General features: G+C 31.7%; 1 protein-coding gene across 1 annotated transcript; it reads left to right on the top strand.

Annotated features, from left to right (window-relative positions):
- The first annotated feature begins 10,733 nt into the window (after positions 1-10,733).
- On the top strand, positions 10,734-14,346 carry LOC149547433 (uncharacterized). The gene is made up of 9 exons (XM_089794133.1): positions 10,734-10,860; positions 11,032-11,383; positions 11,495-11,620; positions 11,971-12,433; positions 12,773-13,300; positions 13,412-13,576; positions 13,718-13,902; positions 14,008-14,060; positions 14,129-14,346. Exons 1-9 carry the CDS (start codon positions 10,734-10,736, stop codon positions 14,344-14,346), a joined length of 2,217 nt encoding a protein of 738 aa, XP_089650259.1.
- Positions 14,347-20,760: the final 6,414 nt, after the last annotated feature.

The following is a 20,760-nucleotide window of genomic DNA, read 5'->3' as shown; positions in this document are numbered from 1 at the left end:
GTGGAATTTTGAGAAAGAACAAGGTCATATGATCCCAAAAATCTAACAATATGCATTCAGATGATGAGCCTCAAATAATTTATTTCTTGTCCATCAGTTCCACAAAAAATAACATGGGATTTCTTATCAAAGGTACCATAGGCTACTAAGCCCAAAGTTGAAGACTTTAAATTTCCCAGCTCATCAAACATATGGACAAGGATTCTTGGTATTGGAAGTTGAAAAAATCCTATAGCATGGAGTCTATAGGATATTATTGCAAATCAATTACTCATTTTCTTATACTAAAATGGACTCCTAGGTCCTTTCCATCAGTCAAAAATTTCATGTCTTTGGGGCCCAATTTGCTTTCTTTTAAGTTTGCAAGACCCTTGAGCTCAAGTTCTGAACCAAGTCTTACCTTGAAATTATATGATATATATCAATCTATCAATCCACAGAGCTATATCTTGCCTTAGTATTGATTAATGGAACAATTTTATGTGTTATTCTTGTTCACTTTTGACATGTGCAAAGAAAGGAACTAGAGGCAATAACTTCATATGCAAATATGTTGCCTCAATAGTCAAGACACCCAGATTGTAGACCCTGTCATTGAAAAAAAACATCTCTAAGAAAAATTTACAACAACAAAATAGAGCACAATTATCTTCCTTTATGATTTATATCATCAATTTAATCAATGGAAAAGAACGATAATGCTTTGTTCTAGTTCTGTGAGAGAATGCATAGCATTGAATTTTTATGACTTAACCTTCTTTTCCTTCTTCTTCCCTAAACCACTCTAAATTGTACACCTTTACTATACCCAACAATCTCCAAAACATTTATTCAACAAAAGAACTTTAAAATTTGGTTCTCTTGTACCATAGAAATTCACACATTCTTGATGTTATAGATCCAACATAGTTTTGGGGATAGTGATAGTAGGGGATGATAGGATATATATTAGGCACAACATGTACTTCTTCTTAAAATTTATGTTTTTGTAGAATTTCAGGCAATCCCTCATCATTATTTGGTCATCAAAATTTTTAGTTGACAACTACAATAATAATTATAAACAATTTCATGGATAGAAAAAACAAGTTTTTTCAAGTTCTTAAAATTGCTTAGATCTCTTATCCTTTTAGCTAAATCCCATTAGAAAGGAAATTTGTACCACCATGTTCTTTAGAAAGGGATTGAGAAAAACATTAGCAATTAATATCAATTATGAACCCACACTCTAAATAAAATAAATATATAAAATATTAGGTCCATTATCATCTCCTCTATTAATTTTTTAAAATTACTAGAAATAAACATAGAGCACAAGCATATTTAGTATTGTAATTAAGCAAAAGTGCATTATTTACAATCAAATTCATTTTGTATGACTAACAATGTGATTGATGCATGATAACTTTTAAATAAATTATACAATATGGATGAATAATGTATTGGGCTAATAATTTAAAAAAATTCGTAATATTTAAGCTAGTTGTCCTCTTACCTTAAATTAAAATTACATAAAATGTTGTCCCCAGATAACATATCCTCTCCTTTTCATTTCATAATGCTACAAATTATATCTAGATTTAGCAAAATATCATAATCAAGAAAAAAAATCGCAAGGTTATAAAAAAAAAAACACCACATATAGTTTATTAAAAATTTCATGAGTAGAAAAAAAAAGTGTCTTCAAGTTCCTAAATTGCTTAGATCTCTTATCCTTTTAACTAAATCCCATTAGAAAGGAAATTTGTATCACCATGTTCTTCAGATAAGGATTGAGAACAACATTAGCAATTAATATCAAATTTATGAACCCATATTCAAAATAAAATAAATATATAAAATATTGGGCCCATTATCCTCTCCTCTATTAATTTTTTTAAATTAGTGGAAATAAGCATAGAGTAGAAGCATATTTATTATTGTAATTAAATGAAAGTGCATTATTTACAATCAAACTCATTTTGTATGACTAGCAATGTGATTGATGCATGATAACTTGTAAATTATAGGGTATGTGGAGGATCATGGTCAACCAAATTATGCCCTTAAGTGGCAATAAAAAATAAGCAAATTAGGGTTATGTCAACTTGTGCAATTTTCAATTTGTTATGAACTTTCTATCAATAAGTTGACAAAAAAGAACCTCTAGGAAATTCAATTTACTTTCTAAACTACTAGGTCTTATCTAAAAATAATAAAAAATTGATTATTCAAAAATTTTAATTTTAATGCAATAGTACAAAAATTTCAGGACAAAAATAAGAATTAGACATATGTCTGACCGCCTTAATCAAAATCAAATGATTTTTTTTTTTAATAAGATTTTCAATATAAGAAGTAGACTCATGCCCAAATATGACACATATTTTTGGGTATTTTTATTCTAAATAATTAATTAATTATAAATTTTCTACTATAATATTTTTGGAAGAAAAAACTCTCATGTTTGACCACCTTAACTAATTCAAAACTCTGCAAAATTTAATTTTTCTTATTCCTTATAGTAGAAGAAGCATAGAATGTGATGCATCTTTTGGATTTCAAAAATGTTGTACCATTTGAGATTTATAGTTGTTTTTCAATCAGTGTGTCAAAAAGCGCTTTATACATAACTCCATTAGAAAATAAGTAATAATTATTTACTGAAATCGTAAGTTGATAGACATTACTTTTATGGAAACCTAAGAACATTCTAATGAACCCTTTTTTGTTTCATCAAATTTACGTGGAAAAAAAGTTGCCAGATACATTTTTGAAATAAAGCGCACAAAAGAACAAGCAAATATGTTTTTTGGACATTTTTTAAGTTGACCATGTAGGGTTGGTATCCAAAGATATACAAGACCTCATAAAGGTACTAATATTTTGGTTTGCTATCAGGATAGGTGGGAAGAAGTTGGATTATATTTTGAAATGCTTTGTGGTATTTCAGAATTGCATATTTTTTAGATCACCACTCTTTTGCACACCATGATCCTACACATACCCATTATACAATATCAATGAATAATGTATTGGACTAATAATTAACATTTTTCATAAGATTTAAGGTAGTTGTCCTCTTACCTTAGATTAAAGTTACATAAAATGTTGACCCCAAATAACATATCCTCTCCTTTTCATTTTGTAATGCTACAAATCATATCTAGTTTAGGCACAATATCAGGATCATGAAAAAATAGCACTATTATTAAAAAAAAGACCCAATATAGTTTATTAACAATTTCATGAGTAGAAAAAACAAGTGTCTTCGAGTTCTTAAATTGCTTAGATCTCTTATCCTTTTAGCTAAATCTCATTAGAAAGGAAATTTGTAACACCATGTTCTTCAGAATAAGATTGAGAAAAACATTAACAATTAATATCAAAATTATGAATTCACATTCTAAATAAAATAAATATATATAATATTGGGGCCATTATCGTCTCCTCTATTAATATTTTAAATTACTAGAAATAAACATAGAGTACAAGCATATATTTATTATTGTAATTAAACAAAAGTGCATTATTTACAATCAAATTCATTTTGTATAACTAACAATGTAATTTATGCATGATAACTTGTAAATATTATACAATATCAATGTATATTATATTGGACTAATAATTAACATTTTTCATAAAATTTAAGCTATTTGTCCTCTTACCTTAGATTAAAATTACATAAAATGTTGTCCCCAAATAACATATCCTCTCCTTTTTATTTGATAATGCTAAAAATCATATCTAGATTAAGCATAATATAAGGATTGGGGAAAAAATAGTACTATTATATAAAAACAAACACCACATATAGTTTATTAATAAACATATAAATTGTTATCACAATATCCCATCCATTACATCCCCTAAAATGTATTCATTATTTTTATACTCTGGCACTCACAAAGGAAGCATTGCTTTGAATTGATGTTGCAAATGTTTTTTTGAAGAGTAGTCCCTTCTCTATTAATTAAATATAAAAGTTACATCTTCACAAAAAAAGGGGTTGGGGAATACCATATCACCCCACATAAGTTCAAATGGCCCAAGGCCAAAAACTCATCTACACATGAAAAAAAACATATAAAGCTCAAAGGTTGAAGTCCAAACATCAAACACAATATGATTAGGAAAATATGACATCAATAATTTAAAATCAATATGCAAGATTTTTGATAGGGGATACTCTTTCTGATCTCATTTTTGAGAAGCTTGAGATAGTTTGAAAGAACATCTTGTAAATGATATTAGAATTTTATAAAATGAGAGAGGTAATAGGAAAATGCTTTCTTTCATACAATGCTATGTTAAGGAGTACTTTTTAAGCACTAAAAAGGATGTGTATAATTAAATGGAGGAGAAGTTAAATCCATTCAAAATATTTTCCCTATGATGGTTGATCACAAGAATGCTACCTACATTACTTCTTTAGATCAAATTAGGATTACAAATTAGAAGCTTTTCTCAAGTCAAAAGTTATGTGACTCATTAAAAAGAGATCTAACATCATATTAAGATTATATCTTGCAAAGATATTAAGAAGTAGTTCTATTAAAGGTAATTGCATTTGAATGGTGTGATTAAGATATTGGAGGTTGTAATCTTAAATTTAATATGAATGAAAGATTTCAGCAACAGATATTATAGTGATCCATAAGACTTGGCATATAATTAAATTACTAGTTATTATGATCGAGTGAACCAAGATGTCAAGAGTTATATTTTTCTATATTGATTTCATGATTTTCAAAGCCAACCATAAATAGATCACAATAATTGTTCAATGATATAAATGATAATTTCACATTGTGGAGGGAATAATAATCAATGTTCTATTCCTATTGTTTGACAAATGCTTGTATGGAGGTATCAACATATTTAATGCATATGAAACTTTATTGGAATAAATCTTATTAAGGGAAGAGAAGAATGGTACATTAGGAATGCAACAAAATATTTTGAAAAACTCAATCTTATAATAAAGAAGTTTTGATCTATAACTGATGATCATGCTGAATAAAGTGAGGCTCTTGAAGAGAATAACCTTGACGATTGAGGTTATGAGTATTCTTTGATTAAGAGGGAGTTTGACACTACCTAAAAGACAATGTAAGAGCACAAAAAATTGATATTCAGAGGGAGTTTAAAGTACATGTTTGTGACTACATGATTTTGATGGGCCTACCCTTGTGTACATCATGAGGAAGCAATGACGTATCACAAAAAAAAGGTTGGAAGATTGATATCAAATTCAAAGGTAGACCAACAAGCATCCTTAGGAAAGGAGAACCTCTAAGGGAGTAATCATAAGACCTAACTTCTCAAGATCATTATTTAGAGAGAGAATTTTAAGGTGCAATCCCTTGTGAATGATATCTTCTCTATGAGGGAGAATTTTTAAGTGAAACTTCTTGTAATCTCTTTGTGGGAAAGAAGTTGAGGTGAAAGCTCTTGTTCCACCCTCTGACTTGGTTTATGGTGGTTACTATTTTGCATATGTGAATTATGTCATGAAAGGTGATGATCTTTCATTGATATATACATACATATATGTATGTACATATGCATATACATACACACATACATACATATGCATATGTATATATATATAAATATACACACACATACATATACATACATACATATACATACATACATACATTTATGTACATGCATACATATATGTATGTATGCATGTATATATGCATATATATACATATACATATACATACATACATACATGTATGTATGTATGTACATATACATATATATACACACATACATACATATATATGTACATACATATATGTATGTATGTGTGTATGTATATGTATGTATATGTATATATATACATACATTCATATATATGTATGTATGTATGTATATGTATACGTGTATATATATGTATATGTATGTATATATGTATGTATGTGTATATGTGTGTGTGTGTGTGTGTGTGTGTGTGTGGAGGGTTACTATTGCAAGGTGAGGATCTTATCAATAGCTTGACTTGCTATCATGACATACTACATTAAGTTATTGTCCCAGAGTGTCACTAGTCTTGATAATGAAGGTATCGTGATTAGACTACATTATCTTGTTGTCCTGGAGTACCAGAGATTGTGATACTTGTCATGATAGAGTTCATGACATGTTGATTACTGGCTATCCAGTTGAATTCATTAATTTATTGTCCTAAAGTGTCAAAAATCAAATAACTCATATCCTACTAGGATATACAATATTCTTTTGGGAGGCATCAAGGATATGTGATGCGAGTGCACATACCAAAATAATATAAGTATGATGAATATCATATGATCAATATTTCTTGTTGAATCATAGTCCAAATGATATTGAAAGATAACATCCAAGTTGATGGGTATATGTTGATATCATTAAATATGTCATTCTAAAAATATCTTATTGAGATGATATATCTCTATATGCTTGAGAGAGTAATGTATTCTATAACAATCTTCCCTAGCTAAGAAGGAGTGTAAATGTTGTAGTTTCAGTTGGATTGAATTGACATAGAAAAATTTATTTTATGATTATTGGTCAATCATCGATTAGACAACCCCACTTATGTGCACTTATATATTTATTATATATAATATATATTATATATTATATTTTAATCTAAATATTGTCTAATTAATGATTGATTATTTTATTATCAAAGCAGCATGTCTCTTCTATGGATATTTATATTACCTTCAAATCTATATTTGGAAAACACAAAAATAAATGTTAGCACTTAGTACAATTGCCAAGATCCATAAAAACTAACATGCCTAATGTGATTAAGAATAAGAAAGTGATTATTTTGTTATGTTCTAAATTGACCCTCTAAAGGGAAATACTTCATCACATATTAATGGAAAAGAGCTCAAGGGGAGGGAAGAGATTAAAAATTGTACCTATTAGTTATTGAGACAGACAAAAGCTTCTCCCCCTCTTCAAAACATTTCTTCATCTAACTCTTGTAATCCCTGACACTCTTCCTTTCCACATTTTCACTACAACATTCAAGCCTAGTAGCCTCCGCTATTAGCTTGAAGTAATTATGGTAAACTTCACAGTACCAATAGAAAGATTGTGCATTCTTGTAATAACATCATACAATTATATAAACATTATAAAATTTCATCGATTCAAAATATACCTAAACAAAATAATACTACATTTTATTGAGTTGGAGTAGAGGTGTGTAAAATAATATATTGTAAGTAACTAATACAGCAACACCAAAATCATCACAATGTTGTACTTTTTCTATAGATATTGGATACTTGTATCTTTGTGGGTGAAATAATAATTGACGAGGAATTATTTAAAAAGTGTTAATTAAGAATATGGTAACAAGTGTGAGATAGTTCAATTTTCTTTTATCAAATTGATTTGTGTAATTGAATTAACTATATACAATAACTATGAATTGTTAAATTTGACACAATTTCACTTAATCTACACAATTTGGATTTGTTCGTAACTAGAAATTACATCTGCATAACAAAACATATCTACTCACTAAATTAACCACTTCCTTAATTGAACTTATTTATATTTTTAAAAATCAAAATTCATTATACATATAATTAAAAATAAATAAACATAATATTCAAAATGAGAAAAAAATGTACAATATGAATGCCAAGAAAAATTACTATAAATTTTTCACCCAAGGTTGAATGAGAGCTAAGATTATTGACAAAAAGCATAATAGTTAGACCAATTAGCAAACATATTTTGGCTTTTAGCATTGATCTTGGGTTTTTTTTCCCTTCTATTCAATGTCAGCACAGTACGTTAGCATTTTGGCAACATTATGTTTTTTTACTTTAACGCATTTTATTTGCACTAAACCAGAAAGATGACTTTTTTGCAAAATCATATACCAGTGCAACATTGTCTAGAGTAGCATTTTAAATTTTTTTACCTTTCGAGTGGCATAGACTAAAAAAGATGTAACTTGAATCTCCAAATGGATGGTTTCTTCTGTGCAAACACATGGTTTGAATCATTTAATTGTAGAATTTAAATAATCATAAATAAATGAAACTAAATGTCCAAGATGAAGTATGCCAATTTTTTTATCACTAGCACTTGTACCTGTGAGAGGTTCAAGGGATAAGCCAATAGCGTAATTTTAGAAAATTATCATTTTATGAAATTGCATAGTATAGTAAAGGGTTAAACATAATTTTCCTAATGATATATAATATTATTTATCAAGAAAGTATGACATTTAGTGTCGTCCAATTCTGCATAACTACAATGGTATTTTAGAAGCAGAAGAGTAGTATACAATAAAATTGAATATTGTTATTTGAAGCATGCATAATGTTTGATACCAATGTTTACTAAATTTTTAGTTGATTATAATATGGTTGGAGGGAAAGGGAATTGTGGTGAAGTGAGCATGATCATGAAAATCTTCCTTGGACGTGATCAGAGGTTTGGTGAGAAGTGACTATTTAAATTTAGTATGACAGCATTGATATGAAGTTTCATTAGAATTGACAACTATTGGCCCACATATATAAGAGATTATTAAATAGCAGTCTTATGATGGTTTTTTGGCCAATAATTGTTTGGGTATGGGTCTGCCTTCTCACAAGGGTCATAGGGATGAACGTTCTTGCCTTTCAATTGCTTGTTGAAATTTTTTGCCATTTTCTTATGATTTTACTATCTTATGAAACAAAAATAAAAAAATTTTATAATATGACAATGGATGGGAAAAATTATCGATAATACATAACTCCATCTCAATAGAAATGTGCTGCTGGCATTATTTTTTGGGGATTTCAGTTATTGGCAAAATTTTTGATTCAAAGAACCCCTTAAAATTTATATCACAATTGAGACATTGTTGGGATGTTATTTTTCATTTAAATGGGATCTCAAGGAGGACCTTCAATAAGCCTGATGAGTCAGACAAATGTTATTACGTGCGATCTCACCAACTTATGGAAACTTATATAAACAAAATCCCTTGAATATCTATCAAATATCAAAACCTTTACCAATCCAAAAGTGATGCAAAGAGCACCACTCTACCTGCAAGTTCTAATAGAATACTAAAAAGAGTACTAGAAATACATTTGATTTTTTCAAACAACCATAGACACAAAAAAATAGCTAAAAACAATAGTAACCTACAACATGTATCCCCATCAATCTCTGAAAAGGTAAATACAAAGCTCCAAGTTTGCTTCTTTCAACTACTTGCATACTCACCTCTACCAAATGGAAAAAATGGAGCATTATTTAATCATTAAATAAGAAACAAAAGCAAAACCCATAGCTTTCTCTAATTACAATAGCCAAAAATTGGTGAAAAAGAGATGCCCAAAAATAGAAGACAAAAAGAAACCAAAAGATAAATGGTTTGCAAGAAGACACTAGTATTTCCACATTGCATAATAGAAGATTAAACCTTTCAGGAGTTCTATCTTCGAAGTTTTCTCTTGGAATTCGTTGACTCAATTTTGGGTCATTATCAAAATATCCAACCTTAGTCTCCTTTTGGAGCTTGGTTCAAGGGAAAATATTAAGCAGAAAGAAGTTACTAGAAAAAATAATTCAACTATAATTAATTAAACTTGAGAATGTACAAACTTTAGTAAAAGGAAATGAATAGTTTGTGATCCAGCATGATTAGCAAAATGGTGTGTCTCTATCCATAGTAAGGTTGGACTTTTTATACTACCGCTCTATAGACATCCATTATCGACATGTCATACATCCCTTTATATTTGAATGCAGACAACAATTGTCAAGACATATGTAACATAAATGATGTTAACACGAACACCTCAGATAGCTGAGTTAAAGTTGAACATAGCTACATGGAATTAAAGATGAGAATTTTAATTATGCACCATGCAAAGTGGAGGAGTCAAAAAAAAATTGTCTCTTATGGTTTGATTCAGCATTTAACCAAATACATCATAAATGTTTAGAAATAGTCAGCTGCAATGGTGGGCTACTCAATTATGTGATAGATGTCTATTGTGGACCTTCATAAATGGATAAAACTTAAAAACCCTATGCACGTGTTTCATATTAAAAAGAAACTTCAAATTGTTCATGTAGAAATATCTATACGCATTCTACAATGGTAGAAAGGGTGGAGTGGGATAGTGTGAGTGTATTAATGTTAACTTTTATCTAAGTAAATTTCACAACCATCTACACATCAAAATTTACATTTTAATTATAAATAGAGTACATTTTAAAATATTTGTTAAAATTATAATGTTTGGAGATATAAATCATTAATTTATTTAAGAAATTAAAATAAAAAGATAAGTTAGTGAAAAAGATAAATAGTTTTGGGCATAGCAAATTATCTATCAACATTTATTTAGATTTTTTTATTTTAATGTTGATATGCATTCTACAATGGTGGACTAAGATGGTGTGTGTTAATGTTAACTTTTATCTTTCGAAGTTAAATTTGACAACCATCTACATGTTAAAATTTTAAAATTAATTATGAACATAATATACTTAAGAAATGCCCTTCCTGCACGAAGTGTTGTTTTGGATATAGATAAACGTGGCAAGTCTTCTCCTCACTTGGGTATTCTTCAAAAGGATGGTAAGAAGGGGGTTTCTGAGAAAAGTGGTAAAAGTGGGTGTAAGAAGGAGATGGAGAAGATTAAGATGATTGGGGAGAATCTGGTGGAGTCAGGAGCTCTCAAGACCTTGGATTCTCATTTCCCAGCTCCCCAGAAATGATCATTATTTCATGGAATAAAAGGGGCTTGAACAGTGGCCCTAGACAAAAAGCTGTTCGAGAATTGGTTAGAATTCATTCTCCTGATGTTCTTTTTCTTCAGGAAACCAAAGTTTCTGTTGAGAGTATGATGAGTATAGCTCCTAAATTGTGGAAGAATGGTCAATGTTAGTGCATTGGAGCTCAGGGGTCTTCAAGGGGGGTAGCTTTCCTCTGGAACCCACGAAAGATCCAGCCTATGTGGTGGATTTCCTTTAGATCATCTATTTCCCTGGTCTCTCTGTGTTATGAGTCAGGAGAGTCTGTTCTTCTCTCCAAAATCTATGCCCCTATTGAGCTCCAAGGTAAGATCCTTACATGGAATAATATTCACTTTGTTCGTAGGTTATTTCCTTATTTTCCATGGATTATTGCTGGAGACTTTAATGCTATCTTAGATCTCTCTGAGAAATGGGGGGGTATTGCAAGACTTGAGCCCTCCTCTGTGCTTCTTCGGTATAACATCTTGGCACTCAATCTCATAGATATCAAGCCTAGTAATGGCCAATTAACCTGGAATAATAGAAGAATAGGAGACAATTGCATTGCTGAACGATTAGATCGCTTCATGGTTTCCTGTTTTTGGGTGGGTGGATTGTGGTCATCCAGGTCTGAGATATTAGATTGGAGAGGATCGGATCACTAGCCCATTAAGTTAGTTATCTCCTCCAACTAGCTGCCTCAGAAGCCACCTTTTAAATTCCAGCTTATGTGGTTAAGGGACCCAGATCTATATGGCTATGTAGCTGAGTGGTGGAAGGTTGGTAGACCTGCCTTTGGTACAGCAATGTATACTTTTGCTAAACTCCTTCAATATGTTAAATATCAGCTTAAAAGATGGAACAGGTATTGCTTTGGTAATATTTTTTAGGAAAAATATGCAGCCCAGGCTTAGTTGAATGATATTACCAGGTTGTTAAGGGAAGATGGGGTGTCAGAATATTTGTTGTGGGAGGAAGCTAGGGCTCTGAAAACTTTGGAGGAGTGGGAACTGAGAGAGGAAATCTATTGGAAACAAAAGGCTCGAATTGAATGGCTTCAAGAGGGTGATAAGAATACTACTTTCTTCTTCAATTTAGTTAAGGCCAAACAACATGGTAATTCCATTTCAACCTTGGTGAATGATAGGGGGAGATGCTCTCTTCTTCTCAGGATATTTTCAACGAAGCTGTACAGTATTTTGAGTCTTTATTTAGGGAGGTTTCACAAGGGGACTCAGTTGAAGAGGCCCAAGTCCTCTCTTCTATTCCTTCTTTAGTCTCTTTGGAAATGAAAGAGCATCTTATGAGGGCCATCTCTTTGGAGGAATTGGAGGGGACTATTTTCCAGATGAAAAAAGGAAAAGCTCCAGGTCCAGACGGCTTTTTGATTGAGTTCTTCCAAGAATTTTGGGATATTATTAAGATAGATTTACTGGTAGTTGTTCAAGAATCCCAGAGGAAAAAACAAATGCTTCGAGCTCTGAATTCTACTTTCCTTGCTCTCATCCCCAAGGGGGAAGGGGCTGATCGGATAAGTCAATTTCGCCCTATCTCTCTTTGTAATGTTATTTATAAAATTATATCTAAGTTGATAGCTAATAGGTTAAAAAAGCGGCTTCCAATGTTAATTTCTAAAGAACAGAGTGGCTTTGTGAAGGGACACCAGATCCTGGATGGGGTGGTTGTGGCAACTGAGACTATTCATTCTATGGCCAATTCAAAAGACAAGGCTATGTTCATTAAGTTGGATATGGCTAAGGCATATGATAGAGTCCGTTGGTCATTTCTCCAAAAGGTTCTGGGTGCCTTTGGTTTTGTGGAGGAATGGATCCGGTGGGTTATGAGTTGTGTGAATTCAACTTCTTTCTCGGTCTTGATTAATGGGGAACACTCTAATCTCTTTGGTGCCTCTAGGGGATTATGGCAGGGTGATCCCCTATCTCCTTATTTGTTTCTTCTTTTGGTAGAAGGTCTGGGTCGGTTGATAAAAAATAATGTTGAAGGGGGCTTTATTTAGGGCTGGCAATGGGGAGGAGGTCTTCTTGTGCAGTCTCACCTACAATTTGTGGATGATACGGCTTTGATGGGCATGGCTACCATTTGGGAGGCTTCTAATATACGCAAAGTGTTGGATGTTTATCTTGCTACTTCAGGTCAGTTGATTAATGAGGACAAATCTTCCATTTTTTTCTTTAACACTCCACCTTCTATTCAGAGGAGAATCACTCATATTCTCAAATTCCAAATTGGAAGTCTTCCTCTGCTCTACCTAGGCATTCCTATCTCTGGTGGTAGGCAGTCTAAGGATTCTTGGCAGGTCATTCTTGACAAGTTCCGGGCCAAAGTTACTCATTGGACCCATCGTTGGCTATCCTTTGCTGGTCAGGTCCAACTGATTCAATCTGTGGTTCAAACTCTGCCTCTCTATAGGAGTATGGTTCAGGTGGCGTCGTTGAGCTTTGTTAGGGAACTGGACTCCTTAGCAAGAAAATTTTTATGGGCTAGTAATCTTTCTTCAACCAAGTGGAGTCTTGTCAAATGGGAGGTTGTTTGTAGCCCAAAATAGTTTGGTGGTCTTGGTTTACAACAATCAGTGCTAACTGGTACTACTTTGGCTGCCAAATTGTATTGGCGTTGGTGTGTGGAAAAGTATCAGGTTTGGGCTAGAATTTTGTCTCTGAAGTACCTTCCAGGGATCCCCCATAATGATATCCCTCGGTATAGCTTGTGTGGGAAAGGCTCTGTGATTTGGAGTACTCTCAAGAAAGGAGTTGCGCTCATTAAGGGTGGCTTACATTGGATCTGCAAAAGTGGCTCAGAGGCTCAGTTCTAGCATGATGCTTGGGATGAGTATCCTCCCCTGGTTGTTCAGTATCCTCATTTGCGCATGTTGGCTCAGAGTTTCTTTGATGCTGGATGGTCAAGAGTGTGCGACTTTAAATCTTTTTCCCCTTAGGGTTAGCTAGTGGAGGTGAGGTGGAAGAATCCAGAGGAACGGCCTAATTTTGGTTCGAAAGTGGAGCGAGCTGAGCTCCAGTACATTCTTTTGGGGTGGAACTGTAATGCCCTTAGGGTTGATGATGTGTTGGCCTGGTCCCCTAATCCCAAGGGTGTGTATATTGTTTCCTCTGGGCATCAGGAGTTGCTGTCCCAATAGCTGGTGGGAGGGGAGGTTCAATGGTGGAAGAAAGTTTGGAGTTAGTTTTCTTGGCCAAAATGTAACTGCTTTACTTGGACCTTGGTTTGGAACAGGTGCCTGACTTGGGACAATATTCAGAAGAGGGGTTTTTTCGGCCCGTCGAGATGTATCCTTTGTAGTAATGAGGAGGAAGACTCTATGCATTTTTTCTTCGATTGCTCTTTCACTCTACAGTTATGGCATTTCTGGTGGGATTTTTGGAAATGCCCGTGCATTCACGCTTCCTCTCTGGCGGATTTTTGGTTGAGACTGGGGAGGCCCCCATCTCTGGCTCCCTTCTTGCAGGATGTTTGGTATACTGGACCTACCTTTTTGCTATGGCAAGTCTGGCTGGAATGAAATCGAAGAATATTTCGGGGAGAAGCTTTGGGGATTCAGCAGGTTTGGTTTAGAATTTTGGGAATGATTCAGGACACAATCCTAGCTAAGAGTGAGGTGGTGATGCCTCTTGAGAGGGAGGATGCTGTAATGGTTGACAGGTTTGGAATTCTAGGAATTTCTCTAGACTCTGCCTATGCTAGGAGAGGTAGAAGGGCGAAACATAAAGTTCAAAGGATAGGGAAATGGATGACCCCTTTGGCTGTCATTTTAAAAGTTAATACTGATGGTTCGTCTAGGGGAAATCCAGGGCCTGCTGGTATAGGTGGAATTGGTAGGGATTATTCTAGTAAGGTGGTTTTTATATTCTCAGTCAATAAAGGGGTGCAAACTATTAATAGAATGGAAGGGTTAGCTATCCTTTATGCTTTGCAAAGGGCATTTGCTCTTGGGTGGCGTAAGGTGATTTGTGAATCTGACTCTCAAGTTCTTGTGAATCTTCTACTTGAGAGAAAGTGTTCGGATGTTAGCTGGGAGTTGTCTTTGATAGTGCAACAGATTTTACAGGTTAGTTCTATGCTGGATTCAGTGTCTTATACCCATATTCCAAGGGAATGGAATAGGGCAGCTGATAGTTTGGCAAAATGGGCATCTGAAAATATAGATGGTTGGCAGATTGATGAGTGGGAGCAACTGCTAGGTGAGTTACATCAAGATTTGGAGAGGACGTTGACAGAGGATGTAAGTGGAATCAGGGAGAGTTGATTTTGCTTCTACGGTTTTTCTCTGGTTTCTAGTGTTTCCTAGGGTTCAGGCCCTAGTCTATTCTGTACTACTTTGATTTCTTTTTCAATAAAGTTTTTACCCCTCCTTTTTCAAAAAAAAATATACTTAAGAAATAATTTAATAAAATCAGATAAAATGTTTGTTAAAATTATAATTTTTGGAGATATAAATCATTAATTTTTTTAAGAAAAAAATTAATTTATTTTTTTAAATAGAGATAATTGAAATGTAAATAATTTTGGAGGTTGTAAATTAAATTTTAATCATTTTGTAGTAGATATCTATCGACATTTTCTAAGATATATTTATTTAAGATATCTATACTAGCTATTTTTATGTGTTAAGCTCAAGTAGACTTGAACCCAAAACCTTCCACATGAAAGACTCACAAGTTATTGCTCTTTATGTTGTAAACTCTTGCCTCATATGAAAAATGTTTTTTGGATTACATAAAAAGAGGTTTTGAGGGACACAAAACCCTATATAAAAATAAAAAGATATCAAAAATAGAGTACATGAATAAAATAACATTTTCTTTATTTATATATTTTTCCAATTATTTTCTCAAGGAATATTTATAAAATTAATATAAATTATATAATTATATTCTAAACTATTGATTTATAAAAATATTAAATATTAAATTGATGTATGTTATAATGTTATAATACTACTACATTATCATACAAGATATTTTTTAATTATATAATATATTTCAAAATATTGAAAATAAAAACTAAATCAATATAATCATAAATGATGTAAAAAAATTAATATTTTAGAATTTAAAACAAAAAATAAAAAACTAAAAAACTAATGTCGGGGAGAAAAATATCAATCTTTAAAAAAATACTAAATCAATATAATCATAAATGACAGCTAAAAATCAATATTTTCTAAACTTTTAAAATACAAAACTTTGGTTTCTTTCCCAAGATCCTTTTATTACTATTATTTTATGAATATTTATTTTTTTTTTTTAAATGTATGTTAAAAATCAATATTTTCTAATTTTTCAAAAAAGTTAAACTAAAAAACTAATTGATGTTGGTGAGAAAAATATCAATCTTTTAAAAAATATTAAATTAATATAATCATAAATGATATTAAAAATCAATATTTTCTAAACTTTTAAATAAAAGCTAAACTAAAAAACTAATTGATGTTAATAAAAAAAAATATTAAACTTTTTTTTTTCAAACTTTGTTTTTTTTCCCAAAATTCTTTTATTACTATTATTTTATGAATATACAATTTTTTTTTAAAAAATTAAAATTGTAAAAAGATTAACTAAAAATCTTTTCAATTGAAAAAAATCTTTAACTCTATTTTTTAATAGATATTAATATTTTTAAAAATATAATATATCTCTTTGCATCAATTTCATTTATAAAATAGAAGAGTTAATGGAGACGAAACAACTTTTCTGAATTTTATTGCAGAGATTTGTGTAGTTTAAAGCGCACAAGATCACTATTTTGAAATATATCATGCCGATTGGAAGAGCATTCAGATACTTGATCTGATCCTCCTGTAAGAGCATTTATTTAAAAGCAGTCTTCGATGCATACATGTAAGATCAAAATGAAGAACAGCTCACCACTTGTGTTGACAGATCAACTCTCAACTGCGAATATAAAGATGAGTTTCCTAAAATAGAACACCTCCATAGGATTTATGAGTATTCAAAATCACCCAAATATAAATGCCTACACTGTCGATCTTCATCCCATATCTCACTTCTTGGTTTATGAACTTTCTACTCTAACTCAGTGTCACTATCACTATCGCGCCTCACTTTTTGGTTTTTGCATTTTCTCCTCAGTCAATGTCACTGTCAGTGAGACCCCCTAATCTAAATTCTCATCGTTCATATTGCACACCAAAATATTTACATTGACCAGGATATCCAAGGACGTACTCGCCATTGACACCTTTTCTCAGCACGTCTTTGACGGCCTCAATTCCTTTTTCAGTACTGGAATTATCATGAATACGAAATATCACAGCTGTATTTTCAAATTACTCAAAACTGACTTTCTGCATAAATCTTCGATCAAAAATATCTGGCACATAAAGATGACTTACTTGGTCACAGACTCTTTGTGTACTTGCATAACGTGGATTGCCATGCCCCTGCCCGTTGACAGCTTCTTATGGCAGAAATGACATTTAAAATGCTTGGCTTTCTGATGTTGCACTAATATTTTTTCGTCATCAAACTCTCGCTCGCAATAATAACACCACACTTTGGCAATCTTTTTCTTCTTCTTCCCCATTATCTAAGCCGTCAAATGTGGAGAATCATTTAACAATATCTAGAGACTTAGTTGTCTATTAATTGTGTGAGACAACTGACTGTACGTGAGACAAAAAAATATCTATTTTAGAGCTATCGCTCCATAGGAGAAACCTATCGGCTTAATTATTGAAGTCACTTAGAAGCACATATGCATTCTAGAATTTCAATGAATGTACTTAAATAACCATTTCAAAAGCAAAAGGAAATTTTGATTGTCAGTGTAGTACAAATATATCTTGCACAAAATAATATGAACTTTTAGTTTTTATGTTGGAGAATTTATTGATGTTGCAATGATATCTTTGAGTCTAAGAGTTTAACGGTAGATTCACAAATGCCATGGACAAATTTATGGGCATTGTCTTCAACAAATTATCTAGCTAAATAGCTTGACAGATACTGTCTGTTGCACATGATAGCTTTAGTCTACAACAAATCTCTTCCTAACCTAGAAGACCCTCTCCAGTACCCTCTCAGAGGAGGGAAGGATTTTGTTGACGCTCTCCCTCTGCATAAATCTCTTACCCCATGCCTCTAATAGGGGATATTCACTTTCGAAGGGTATCTTGAAATCTCCAATAGTTTCAAAAATGTGGAACTATAATAACATCTTATTATAGTTTATTATAGATTTTGTGTGTAAAGAAAATGTGAAATTGAAACATATTGAAAGACATTAAAAAAATTGTATACGTACATATAATTCTTCTTTGTTTCTTCATATTATAGTAAATGTGAACCTATAGAAGAGAAAATGCTATAGTTCATAAGTTAAAAGAAAATGCAATGAATGGAATAAATTAATTTGTAATGCTTAAGAAGTAGGTGTAAAAATGCTATGCTTTATAAGTTTAAAAAATCATGAAATGAAGGGAATAATTTAAATTAGTACTTAATAAGTGTGCATACAAGTAACTTCACACATTCAGGATTTGTGTGCTTGGCAAATTGTAAGAAATCTTCCTCTCATTCCAATAATATTGTATGGATTCCTTTTCCTTTTGCAATAGTAATCCAAAGAGAAGGAAAGCTCTACACAAAGGCCTTGAAGGAAGCTAAATCTAGAGATTGTTGTACATGTTAGACCTTATCTTTATGTTCTACCTATATCAATTATGGTTCTATCTATCAAACCTTGTGATTTGTGCATAGCGATAACATATGTAATGATTAATAGTATTTATGTATGCCTTCCTCAATTTATAAGTTCAATCGGAATAGTTATTAGGTTTTCTCTCTCCCAAGGTGTACCATGGTCGCTATCTTGTTCAACTTCAACATATGCTAGAACTTACGAGGGCTTTGAGCCAAATCGATGCATAACTACTCAACATCAAGGCCCCGTTTGGTTGCAAGAATTGTCAAATGTGGCATTCATCTATGCTAGAATAAGCTCTCTTCTGGTATTCATGAATTCTTAAAATAAGTTCTACAATATCATTTGGACCTGTTTGGTTGACCTAGAAGAGGAGTCAAAATATGCATATTCTATGTTTGGTTGCAACAATTGAAATAGGAATTGGAATAAGTTTTGTTTAAAGTTTTAATAATTGATTTTTTTAGTTTGGTAATATTTTAAATAAACAAGATTTTTAATTTATAAAAACTCATTTTTAATTATTTAAAAAAAAAACCTAACTATTTCAATTAGCCTTCTTCTTTTTTAACTTTTTTTTAAGTGAATGATATACCACAACTTTTGAAATTCATTGAAATTCAAATGACATATTATATTGTATATTATAAATTTAATTCTAAATTAAATCAAATTATTTTAATGAGTATAAGATCAAAACTAAAATCATTTTATTTTTAAATATATTAAAGAAAAATTAAAATGAAAAATAAGTCGAGATCATTTTTTTGATATTTAAAATATCTGTCAACATAGTTTTAATTATAAGACTAAACATAAGATTTATTTGTAAAGATAATTTAATAGAAGTTTATAAAAGATATCAAATCTGATATTAGTCTTTTTTGCCATTTAAATAAAACACATATTAAATGTTAAATAATGTTGACCTAGTTTATATCTTATGATGAATGAACAAAATAGTCCAAAAATGCATTTGAGTGGAAAAATAAAATCAAACGACAAAGTCACAGACCTAACAACCCATCAAATTGGGTTTATTAAAAACTGGAATAAGAATAAGCTATTCATATTCTATCTTTTTTTAGGAATTTTGTTATGCTTATTTTGGGGACAAATTAGGATAAGCGAATTCTAATTCAAATTTTGTGTTTTGCAAACAAATGTCAAATTATTGAATGCAGGTATTTAGATTTTCCTATTCCCATCCAATTCGCACAACCAAACAGGGCCTAAAATCTTGAATAAATGCTTTCATTTTAAATATATCATGAGAAAAAAGACTAGCATAGTATATTGAGGAGAAAATACTTAAAAGATCTTCCTTATTTGTATAGATTTCTTTTCAATCATGATAGGATGTCAGTCTCTTCTTTCAGGAAGGACATTCAACAAGCTAAAGTGATGGCCAACCTAAAAGCAAGATGGAAACTAGGATGTCTAATGGATAAACCTCTGTCTATGGTATAGATAATATTCAAGTCAAAGAGAGATGAACTCAAATCCTTCGTTCTAAGGTGAATGATTGTTAGAAAGGTGGTCAGTGGGTTAGAATTTTGACCTAGTTCTTGTTTCTAGCCAAGGCCATCTCAATTCTACTATTATCAAGCTAGGCTTTGATGATTCTTTGATTTGGAATGAATAATCCTCAGGGGTCTTCTCTATCTCTTTGGTTGTCCACACTATGGTTGAGATAGATTATTCTCCTTCTCTATGGGCTTTAGTTTGGAACAACAAACTTATTCTAAAATAAACATTTTCTAGTGGATAGCTCTCTAAGATAAAATTTTGATGTTGGACAATCTTAGTTAAAGAGGTATGTGTTTTCCTAACAGGTGTTTTCTTTTTGTAGCTCAAGAAAATTCAATAAACCATACACTTTATTGCTTACCCCTATGCATGGAACACTTGGATGGAAATACTAAAGGTTTGGAACCTGATCTCAATATTGCCAGAAAATATAGTGGATTTGTGGAAATTATGGAACCATTTCAAAGGAAGTGGCTAACTAGAGTAAGTTCTACTTCTTTAGTTATTTCCTTCAAGATCACAATGGGGATGTTCATGATCTTCCCTTTAACTAAACAAAAGCCTTTCGAATTAAAGGGAATAGTGGGATTAGTAGTTGCATCGATTACTTTAGAAGTAAACGAGATACCTTTCTAGATTGGGGTTGCAAGGGTCATTGACAAGTTTTATCTTGTCATACCCTCTAGAAATAAAAGTGGGATGGGGCAAGGGATGTCCTCAATATAGGATACCAAGCTAATGCATTCCTTGAGAGGCCCAAACTAGGTCTCAAGG

The sequence above is a fragment of the Cupressus sempervirens genome, chromosome 7 (assembly GCF_028749045.1).
Source record: "Cupressus sempervirens isolate cs-2001-9-10 chromosome 7, ASM2874904v1, whole genome shotgun sequence".
NCBI lineage: Eukaryota > Viridiplantae > Streptophyta > Pinopsida > Cupressales > Cupressaceae > Cupressus > Cupressus sempervirens.
Note: the sequence above shows the minus strand (reverse complement) of the source record. Positions and strands in the feature narration are given on the sequence as shown.